This window comes from Amyelois transitella, chromosome 19 (genome assembly GCF_032362555.1).
Source record: "Amyelois transitella isolate CPQ chromosome 19, ilAmyTran1.1, whole genome shotgun sequence".
In the NCBI taxonomy this organism is placed as follows: Eukaryota; Metazoa; Arthropoda; class Insecta; order Lepidoptera; family Pyralidae; genus Amyelois; species Amyelois transitella.
In genome coordinates, this window is record NC_083522.1 from 5,906,332 (window position 1) to 5,918,070 (window position 11,739).

The 11,739-nt window shown below is 34.9% G+C and overlaps 2 protein-coding genes across 2 annotated transcripts; one reads left to right on the forward strand and one right to left on the reverse strand.

Moving 5' to 3' along the window:
• The first annotated feature begins 1,277 nt into the window (after positions 1–1,277).
• On the forward strand, positions 1,278–8,227 carry LOC106132790 (uncharacterized). Its single transcript, XM_013332322.2, has 7 exons — positions 1,278–2,702; positions 3,654–3,823; positions 4,093–4,254; positions 4,587–4,672; positions 4,878–5,035; positions 5,374–5,652; positions 6,134–8,227. The coding sequence occupies exons 1-7, from the start codon at positions 1,529–1,531 to the stop codon at positions 6,328–6,330; spliced, it is 2,226 nt and encodes a 741-aa protein (XP_013187776.2). The 5' UTR covers positions 1,278–1,528; the 3' UTR covers positions 6,331–8,227.
• Positions 8,228–8,623: 396 nt separating this feature from the next.
• On the reverse strand, positions 8,624–11,508 carry LOC106132536 (farnesyl pyrophosphate synthase). Its single transcript, XM_060949751.1, has 7 exons — positions 11,504–11,508; positions 10,156–10,300; positions 9,740–9,877; positions 9,391–9,594; positions 9,218–9,278; positions 9,039–9,127; positions 8,624–8,956 (listed from the first exon to the last, which is right to left on the reverse strand). The coding sequence occupies exons 1-7, from the start codon at positions 11,506–11,508 to the stop codon at positions 8,624–8,626; spliced, it is 975 nt and encodes a 324-aa protein (XP_060805734.1).
• Positions 11,509–11,739: the final 231 nt, after the last annotated feature.

An 11,739-nucleotide genomic window follows, 5' to 3' on the forward strand; every position in this document is an offset into this window, starting at 1 on the left:
TTAGTGTTTAATCAACGACAATTTCCTATTTCTACTACACGATTAATAGTCATAAAAAGTGTAGCTTACTCTTGGCGTAAATTGGTCAATGGCTGCTAGATTATAGGGAAAACCAGGTGCATTTATAAAAATTGGGCACAAATGCCTGGACATTAAAAGTATTTGTTTTGTTGAAATTATATTGTTTGTTTACTTTTAACGTAATATTGGATATTAAAAATATTTAATTGGTGACAGTGTATAATAAGTAAGATTGAAAAAAGGACATATTTTTAGTAATACTTCTGGTGAAAGGTTATTTTAATTCATGTGTAAATTTTCTAATATTCAATTAGTCTCGTATAAAGGTTTTTAATCAATAAATTATACAATTTGTACTGGAAGTATAAGTTCCACTATTCTGTTTAACGGCAATATATTACGTACTAACATATTTAAATTTGGTTTAATTCTTCGCCATCCCAGACAGTAAAACACCATCATCACATCATTATTGAGTACATATCATCTACACTACTATTTTATTATTATAATCATCAGAGATATGGTATCCCATCCTTAGGTACTTTTATGATTTAACTACCTGCTAGCTTTTGCATCTGCTTTTAGCCCATGTTACTTTCGAAGGACAATTCTACTAGTATATCTGTGCCAAATTTAGTCAAAATCAGCCCATTCGTTTTTGAGTTATATGTTACAAAAATTTTCAATTCTTTGTTTCTTTTCGTTATATTCTATTTCTCATACCCCACACTAAAAGTATAAAAACTTCCATGAAGATGAGTTCTGTCGAAAGCAGTCTTTCCACTCTGACCAACTAAATCGACTGAATCGAATCAACAGGTTGTGTGAAATGGAACCCATACCATTTAAATTTGACTAATCCGAAGCTCTGTATAATTTGAATGGGTCAACCAAAGGTCTCGACTTCCAAATCTTCCGATTTTAGAGTATCGACGCAATTATAAAATAGTCGCGATTGTTGATAATACGTATAAATAAGGCATAGCCTATAAAATAATTTCAAAATTATTCCAGTAATAAATACCTAAGTACTTCCTTGACTTAAGCATACCAAACTATGTTGTTGGTCTTTATTTTTTCTTTCAGGTATCAACTTAGTTTTTATGCAGTCGGCCCAATCTAATGTTTTTAAATCTGTAAGTCGGCCAAAGTCGGGTTTTTTGTTTTTTACAATATTGTTACTCTGGCAACACAATATGTATTTGTTTTCATTATATAAAAATAGTTGTCAACCGCTATGTCCGCTATTGCCGCTGTCACTGTCAACAAACGAATTAATTTGTCAAATGGCTGAAAATCGGGATTGAGCCTACCTAGTTTTTGTTTATCCAAATCGGAATTTTGCGAACAATTAAATTAAATTTTTAACCAAATCATAGGTATTTGATAAATGTGTGTTAAACAATCGTAAAGTGTTAATATCTGGCACTGGCGTCGCTTGGGTAACCTTAAATAATATGGCCTAAGGCCGTCGCTTTTTGAGGTAAAATATATTTTCGGAAGTATGGATTCACCTAATGATTTACCGATAAAGAACACCCTTCGACTCGATGGCGACGCTGAAAAGACTAATAATTGCAAGGGAGCTACAAAGCAAAGAGGAACTGACATTATTGCTGGAAATGTGTTTACATCTGCGACGCACGCAACAGATTCCATTTCGACGACACAAAATGGACCTTTGTCAACACCCTGTGGCTCTTCCTGTAACGAACCTGCGCCGTGTCCAAAGTCAAGTGAGAATTTAGAGCGCAATAAAAACAAAAGTGCTAATAAGAACGGTTCAAATGGGAACAATTCGCATGCCGATGAATCGGAGGCCGCAAGTGGGAGCAAACCAAATCCGATTGTTACTGACTGTGTCGTTCCGGCTCCTCAACGGCACAGATCATGTTCAGATAAAGCTGGAAAGGCCTGCATTGCACCATCAACAAGTGGCCACAGCAGAGACAAAGAAAATGCCAAAAGCAAGGAGAACAGGAAGAGGCCTTCAACTCTCAAGTTGAATCGAGCTGATCCAGATGCAGATGATAGCTCAAGTGATACTGGCAATGATGATTACTCTTTAGGATCAGATGATGGTTGCATTTACACTTATAGAGGTGGACAGCATTTAGCTGATTTGCCAAGTTCATTCTTTAGTTTAGATATGGGTCTACCTTCAGACAAGCAATTGCCAACTGCTCCCAATTACCAAGCTCCTGCCGCGGCTGCCAGGGAAGGATCACGAGCATCAAGCCCTGATATGGAGTTTTTGGAGATGGATTTTGATCCTGGCCCATCTTGTGAAGCTGACACTGGCGATGAAGCCACTCCTGATGCTGATTTAGGGGCAGAAAATAATGAACCGCAAAAGAATGACCCTGGAATAAGAGAGGGACCGGAGTATTTGCCAGGGTCTAGCATCAATCCGCAGGATGACCCAATAGCTTCTGGATCTCATGATGCCGACTTGTACAATGTGCCATCAACAAGCCATGGATTCATTTCTGGTCAGGGTGATGTTAAGGATGATTCTAACTCCAGGCCAACTAATTTTGGGCCTTTTATAGCTCATGTGAACGCCCGTGGGGAGAGACTGGTGGTTCGCAGGACCATGTCACACTGGCCAGCTTCTGCTCCTGTGAATCTACATATCACCAGTGGCAATCTGGTATCTCCAGAGGATATACCAAACTGTAAGTTTTATTTATTAAATTTTAAAACAAATTCATTCAAGTATATTGATTTTCTATTTAGTAATCAGTCTTCAATTCATTTATTTCCTCTACTGCTGGTACACTTTGGGTATAAAGAGTTACTGACAGGAAGATATTTATTTTTTTAATGTGTGTTCTCTTTTTCTCTTCAGAAACTAATTAGAAAAATTCTGGTTGAATAAAGTTTTTGTAATAGTAGAAAGCCTTTTAGGCCGTAGGACATTCTTGTAATTGAGGCTCTTGCCAAATCAAGCAAACCCTAGTATTTTTACTAGGGTTTGCTTGATTTGCAATTTCAGTTACAGATTGTGGACTTATGAAACGTACATACATAGTCAACAAAGTCCACAAATTTGAAGTTAAAATCATAATTTCTTTAGTGCTATAAGCAATGTATCTTTGCCTTGCCTTTGTCAGTAACAGGTGTAGCCTGTATGAAAAAAAAATTAAATTATAACTGTTAGTGGATATAACTTTGTATTATAATTATATCATCTTTATTTTGTAACAAACTATACTAATGCTGTTGGGTATTCAATCTATAGTAATATTATAAACAAGTTTATGTTTCACATCTTCACAGTATAATCACTGGACCGAGAAGGAAATGGGGTTTTTTTAATGATCGAAATTTAGTATTTCGTCATCTATACTAATATTAAAAAGAGTTTGTTTGTTTGAATGCGCTAATCTCAGGAACTTAGGGCTTTAGGCTATTAAACATCACGCTGCAATTATAAGAAATAATGAAAAATGTGAAAAAAATGGGGAAAGTTATCCATCTTTGAGGGCTTCAATGATTCCCAAAATAACTATTCCACGCGGACGAAGTCGCAGGCAAGGCTAGAATAATATATAATAATTAAACTAATATTAAATTTTACTTTGCAATATTTTAAAAGTAAAAAATCAATATAAATATTGTTTTAGTTGAGGGAGAACAATCCGAGGGTCCTTTAGCATCTCAAATAAACCAAGGACAGAAGCCAGCTTTGGGAACTGTTACAATGTCATCCACAGTCTACCATCAGAATATGGCCAAGAAACTAATAGAAGAAAAGGAAAAATTTGGCTCCGATAAGGATAAAGATGCTAAAAAGGTGAGTGAGAACTGGCTGTTTTAAAATATGACATTGTAGTAATCAGATTTTTGTGTAATTGAGCCATTCTCACAGAGTGGAAATTATGTGCAATTCACATATTCTTTACAAGTTTTCAGATAAGATCCACTGAAAATTAACTCCAACACCACAAAAACAGTTAATACCGTTTTCAAAGAACACTCATGAATGACACATTACATGGCAACAATGGACAGAAACTGAAGTTAAAGCTAGTTTAAAAAAAAATATTTTTGTATTTGTCCCAGGCTCCTGAGCCTCACCACGAAGCACCCGGCTCTAGCGCCACAAACGCGAGGTGTGTGGAACCACCGCGATGCATGATATGGTCGGAACACGAGGCCTGTGAGCGCCAGGTCACACAGATTGGGACCTCTGCTTGTGGCGCTACGGCGGTTGTGAATGTGTTTGTGAGTTTTTTTTTTTGGTATTTAAAAATTTAAGTGTATTTGATTGACTTTAATCTGGAAGGAGTGAAGGAAACCCTAATTAATTTCAAAAATCCCTTAGTTTATGGGAAAGCAGAGATTTCTGAATCTTAGTCAGACATCTTCAATGTGTCACGTGGTAACCGGTACTTTAGGATAAGATCGTATCGACTGCTATCCGTGACATCGTAGAAGTGACTTAAAGGCGTCTTGTCTTGCGCCAAAACCATGATCCAAGCTAGCTTAAAAGCAGGGTCACATAAGTTTTGTAAGTATGTAGGCACTAAGTTTAACAACATCTGTTTTGTTTTCAGAATGCATTGGGTGTGCCAATAAATTTGGATCAAATAAATTTGGCGGTTGGCACTAGGCAGAGGGCTAATAATGCACCTTTACCGAGGTAAGAAAATGTACTTGCTGTATTTCATTATTACTTTCAGGGTTCGTACTTTGCCACTGATTATTTAAACATATAAGTACCTTAATTAACTTGTCTTCGAGTATTTATTCATATCGTTCTGTCGGTATGCCGTAAAAGCCTTACAGGCTGATTACAGAGAACTTATGGACTTGACGAAAGTCTATAATCAATTGATATTTTCCAGGTACGTGCTATCCCGAGCCGTGGCCGGCTGCACGGCGGCGGACCTCGTGTCAGGCATCCAGAAGGCCTCCGAAGGCCTGGTCACTGCTAGATTCTTCCCGACGCATCCTGAACGGGCGGTCTCGCTGAGCCATTGGTTGGCTGACTGGATAACCTTAGGTAATACATATATTTTTGACTAGCTTCATCAAAAAATTTTGCCATTGGCCTATTAGTCTTTTGAGACTGTAGGCTCTGACTACCCTGTAAGGTCTAAAGACATGATTATAATATATGTATGTAATTTAAGCGCTTAATGTTCAAGCCAGGACCGGATTTAGGTAAATGGGCTCTGATCTTCTAAGTTCAAATACTTATTGTCTCTCTCATCTTTAACTCAAATATCATATCGAAAATATCGTTTCTAAGAATTTTTATTTTTATGCATTAAAGTAGATAGATCGTTCATTTATAATGTAGTACATACATTCATTTAATTTTTTTTATAAATATTTAAGGAGCTGTTCCAATCTTAACTTTGAACCTCCAAGTGGGCTGCGAAGGCGATATCCCCGACGCGTGGCACCACCAAATGGTTTTCGGCGTGTCGCCTCGCGGCATTTATCTTTGCAACCCGGTAGAGTGCATTCGGGAGTCTACCCTGTGGCCTCGTTTGACGTCTCCTTCAGTACTGCTTCTCAGAACTAGAGACGTACTGGCCAGATACAATCCGGAGACTGACTTGACGCCGTTGATGTTTGTACCTGAGAAACGCTTCCATACATTCAATGTACTTGGTGAGTTTTTTTATTTTGTGCCTACCCATTAAATTGTTTATATTTGTAACGTCGTGCCGCTTCGGTCTCCCTGGCGCCCCTCTTTACAGCCCGGTAGGCCTATAAGAGCGCTCCGGATCTTTTGGACTACCAGCATTCACCAAGTTAAGTAGCTCGCCATCCTCTAGCGACTACTTGCTGGATCTCGTGTCTGGATCTTGTAAATCTAGTCCAAATAAAGTTTGTCTTTATTCTAGACATTTTTTAATCATCTCTTATTAACCTGAGACGTTTTACTATAACGCCACATGTTATATTCATGGATTGCTTCCTACATAATTTGTTACACTTTATGTATCCCTTTAGACCACGGGCTTCGAAGCCCTTTTCTGAGTTTAAGACTGAGTTTCTTTTTAAGTTTTCATTGCAGTGTCGATTGGTGGCATAAAATGTCAATTTATATAAATATATGAATTATAACATTACTTATAATTTATTTCAGGTCAAGTAGCGAATGCTATAAGAGAATGGCGGGCTAACGGTTGGGTAGAACCTGGTTCACGAACCCATTACATCAAGATACCGGCCGCTTATCAAGCTGGCATTACCGTAGCCGCACTGACAGGCACCGAAGCTCACAGAAGGCTCATGCATGTACCACAACTACCTATAGTCAACCCACAAACAGATCCAGCATGAAATAGTAACAAGTCACTTGGTAAGTGAATTCCAAGTGATAGTTTTTGATATGCGATGTCACACAAACATCACTCGAAACATGATCTTGTATACTCGTACGTAATACTTGATGTGGATGCTGGCTCAGCCTATAGGAATAAATGTCCGAATTTTACTGTTTACTGTAATCGCTATATTTATATATCTATCCTTTGAAGTATCATAGATCTTCAACTGAAATGTTTTATGTATCGAACTGTACAATTGTAATCGATTGTCAACGTCACGAGGTGGTAGTTTCATGACTAAGTGATTTGAATAACTTTTAGAAAATCTTTTCCAAACGTACGATATCGGTGTTGCCAATCATATTGTTCAACAAAAGACATTACGATAGACTTTACTATAGAAAATAGGTAAGTATCATATTGGTGTTAAATTATAAATTAATTGACGAATATTTAGCATTACTCATCATATAATTATCCGAGACTTTGAAGTCATAAGTATGTACTCTAATTAAATACGGTCTGATAAAATTGAACCATAAACATGTCGCGATTATACCTATTAAATTATTATATAACTTAGTAGCTTTATAAAAGACATACCAATATGTAATCCAATTAAACATTTTGAACTATTAATATGAAATAGGATTTATTGTATTGTAGTGGCATATAACTGAAAATATTCACCAATCCATTCTGATATCTTCAAATTCTTTGAATACTTTGTGATTGATCTAGTACTAAATAAAATCATTGCGCTGCACGAAACATTTCTATATCGTCAATATGAGCTTAACAAATGCATGAATACTTGGCAATTTATAATTATGTTCTTTATATTACTTACCTTAATTCCATTAGAAATACCTAAATAATTGTTCAAATACTGTTATAATTTATTTTTAAGTCTTCATATCGCTCAAATATTTGTTACTTTATTATGTACTGTCAGGTCTGAAAATAAAAATACAATTGATATAATTTTAAATATTGTTACCATCGAATGAAGGTTTAAAATTAATCAAAATGTATACATTATTTTGAGATATGTTCGTACCAAATAGTTTATCTTATAATAATTCAATGTTTTTATCAAACGGAAGCTGTGTAGCATTGGCTAAATTTTATTAGCCACATAAAAACTTAAGTTGTACATAAATTATTTAAGAAGTATGTTATTATATTTAGTCAATTGGTGCTTACTAGTCAAAATTATATTAGCACATGTAATCTGTAATCGTTGCAACACACGTATTTACTTTTATGTCAATGTAATTTGCACTTAATACTGTAAGGTATGATGAACGTGATACAGGGACGTCTCCAAGTATTCACTTTGGGGACAGAGTGAGGTAGGTACAATAAGAGTACATTTTTCGAACTCGTTACGCGGAAGTCGATTATTTATATACAGAGAATGGAACTCACCATAAAAATTCTCAGGATCCTGAAGTAAAACAAAGGCAGAACTAATGCGTCTTTGTGCTATTGATCAATTTCTTAGTATTTAATCAACCAGTGAGATGTTTCATGTACTCAATTATTGTAAAGCCCCATGGCTGGTATAGATAATACATCCGTTTCTCGCAAAGCCCTTAAAGATCACATTATTAAGTTCCGTTTAGGGTGAATAGCTATGTTTTTTTTTGGAAATACATTTGCTCATTACCCGTTTAAACTTCAAGGTTCAAAAAATAATGTGACATTATTTTGTTTGAGGGGTTCACCATATATTTACCAAAATCATCTCACTTGGTTCTATCTTGTGTACCTTCCTATATTAATGTCAGTCATAGGATATTTATCATTAAGTACTATTGTGTAAGGGTGGTATTACTTCAGCCCTTACCTAACTCGATATAGGAGCAATGTTATGTATAACATTATATTTTTGGAATATACTATCGTAGCAGAAATCTAGAGTTTTATTGAGCCATTGTTCTTATAAGTTTACTAGGTTCATTTTCATTCATATAGTCACGTCTATATCCCTTGCGGGGTAGACAGAGCCGAAAGTCTTGAAGAGACTGGTAGGCTACGTTCAGCTGTTTGGCTTTATGATAAAATTGAGATTCAAACAGTGACAGGTTGCTTTCGCCTAAAACGAGAATCCTAAGTTTATAAGCCCATCCTTTAGTCGCCTCTTACGACACTAGGAATTGAAATAATTAATTACCATGACAATTACACATATACCTAAAAACAAATGATATCTATGTTGTATTGAAATTGCATGTAATTAATGACAATTTTATTGTTATATTATTTTATATTTCTTTCTTTGATATTTATGCAAGTAAAGATTACAACATTCTGTTATAAATAACGTTCAAATAATCCAAAAATAATGCAGGTGGTAGTATATCTTTTGAGGCGTTTGCTCGGTGCGAGATATCGTCATAAAGCGCTTTCTCTTCGTCTTTATACATTTCGGGTAACTGCAATATTTTATAAAGCTGCTGAATGCGTTCAATGTGTGCAAATTCTTCACTTCCATAACATGATTTAAACACAATTTTTTGAGGTTGGCTGCAACGTTGAAGCGCTTTAACTGCTAGCCACGAACATTTAGAATTTTGAATATCTGTGCATGATTTTCCAACATCTTTACTTCCGAAACAATCGAAGTAATCGTCCTGCAGTGATAAATCATTATTATGAAATAAGAATCATTATTATTACCTAACATTTCATATTAAGGTATAATCCAAAAATTACCTGCATTTGATAAAGTCGAGCAATATCCATACACATACTTTCCACGTATTGCTGGGTATTAGCCGTTGTTTTATTTGCCAAATATATTCCTAATAAGATTGGCAATTGAATACTATAAAAAGACGTTTTATATTTTATTATTCTATCATATGTTTGTTGAGTAAAATGCGAATAGTTACGATCAGTAATTTGCGATGCCTCATTATCTAAATGCTGTCCAATTGCTGTCAAGAAAAATGCCTGTAAAATAAATGTAACGTTTCATAATTAGAAAAAATACGTATTTCAATATCGAATCCAACTGCAAAGCGCATTACAGTGGTTGTGAAGTAAGTATTTCATCCGTTTATACCTTATCAAACATTTTCCTAACATCATTGACTATAGCCTGATCTTCGAAGGTAACATTAAGTACGTCATAGATTAAACCTCGGATCAGCGATATATCATTGATGGCTCGCATTCCCACTTTTGGTACCAAATGCCAGCACGGTTTACCTCGTCGCATACTCGCTTCATCTTCTATGTCGTCTGATATTGTGAAACAAGCGTGTACCTGAATTAAAGTTAGATTAGTTTGGGAATACATATATTTTACTACAAGTAAAATTTAGACTTTTTATAAAATTTAAATATTTTTCCACAGTTACAACTAGCAGTTCGGTTACTAAATACATAACTAAATAAATGATTGAGTTTACCATGTCAGTAGCCCAAGCTAATACACAAGCTTTATATAAAGCTTCTTCTTTTGCGTTAGCAGCTGCTAGAGTTAAAAATGAATGCAAAGTCAGGGAACTTCTAAGGTGCTTCCCACCGGTAACATTATATTGTGTTATCTAAAAAAGAATAAAAACATTAATCAATCAACATTTAATATAAAGTTATAGCAAATCGCATTCTTTCGACACTCCTATTAAGAAAATTATTTTGAATGCTGCATATTTATTTCATATCTTAAACTGTACACAAAATGTATTACTTGTTACTTACGTTACATACGTAAGTTACGTTGCAAGTCCCATACATAACATTACAAGAGCCCAATGTGCCCCATATAATCCTAAGGCCGGACCTGTTTTTAACCGACTTCAAAAAAGGAGGCTTCGCATCTCACCTTTTGAATGTGATCTGCTATTCCAGAAGATTGTATATAATCTCTCTTCGCAATAACATTATTCAGTATGTTTGGCAAACATACATGGAAATATGTAAAAATTTCCTCAGGAATTAACTTAGTAACTTTTACTTGACGATTTAACCTGAAAGTGAATAAAAGTACCTATACCTTTAATACTTTCGGCACGTTAGGTATGACTTAACGTGTCGAGAGGTAACCGAGGGGTAAAGTAAACATTAAATTCAAAAGTTCTTTATTTAATTGCGATACCTAGTTTTTGTTAATTCTAAAATCAGTTTTCAAACTTCTGTTTCCCGCTATGCAAAACGTAGGTACTTAGGCGGCTACAACAATAGAGGCAACTATGAAAAATATAAAAAATCGTAAAATAGTTTGTAAAGCATGTGAGTAATAGTTCGACTGTCTCAATAAAATCAATGTGTTACTTACATTTCACTGCTATAACTTCTCATAGAAACTAAAAATAATTTACTAACGTGCTTCATTACTTACTTAGTAAATACTACACGTTACAAAAAATAAAGTTATTTATTTCTACAGACCAATATGAAACTTCCTTTTAACGGTCAAATACTAGAAAGACTAAAATAAGAAGAAACACAACTAGGTTTTTATTTTCCTTTATTGTATTATTCAGAGCAGCTGCTTTAGCATATCAATAAACTGTTAAAAATGTAAATCTATTTATGCTGGCTTTAGAATTGATACAATCTTAGAACTCTTCGTTTACATAACAACAAATGGTATGTTCTATTCTAAAAATTTGAGTATAATACAAGCTTTTGTCCGCGACTTCGTCCGCATTAGATAGTTTGTTGAGCAGTAAGTAAGTAGTTTTATTTTAATCGTCGTTTATAGAAAGATAAAGCTCAAGGTAATACAATCGACCACCTGAACGGTAGGTATTTTTTTTCCATTGGAATGCGTTGTTTTCCGGCGGTAGAAAGTAGAGCCTATGTCTCAAAGTCTCATAATACCTACTCCATATTAAATTTCAGCCAAATAGGTTCACTATAAGGCGTGAAAGCGTAAGAGACAGATACGAGTTACTTTTGAATTTATACTTACATTATCCCGCTACCAGTACGTTTTTGTGGTAAGTACATTTTACAGAAAAACTATAAGGGTTCCTTCAGGTTTGGGCTTTAGCATAATAATTTAAATATATCTATATCTAGATGTGTTACCTAATATAAAATATGGTAATATTATCCTATTATAAATGCGAAAGTAAGTAAGTTTACCTTTTAGTTTGTGTTCCCACTTCACGGGTTATATACCTATATCTTCTTGAAATATCACGTATGTATGTAAAAGGACATACCTCATTCTGGTTAATACTATAGGTGGTTTAACTTGGTCACTTTTTAACCACCTGCAAAATAAAGGTGGTTCTCATGTTTATTTTTATTGTATGTAGGTATGTTTGTCTTTGTTCGATTATTTCGCGGTTCGCTGAACCGATTTCGATATGGTTTTTAGAAAAGTGCTTGTTACACTTAGGAAATGGTTTAAAAAATTTAACCGACTTTAGAAAAGAAGGATATCAATTGGGGGCGG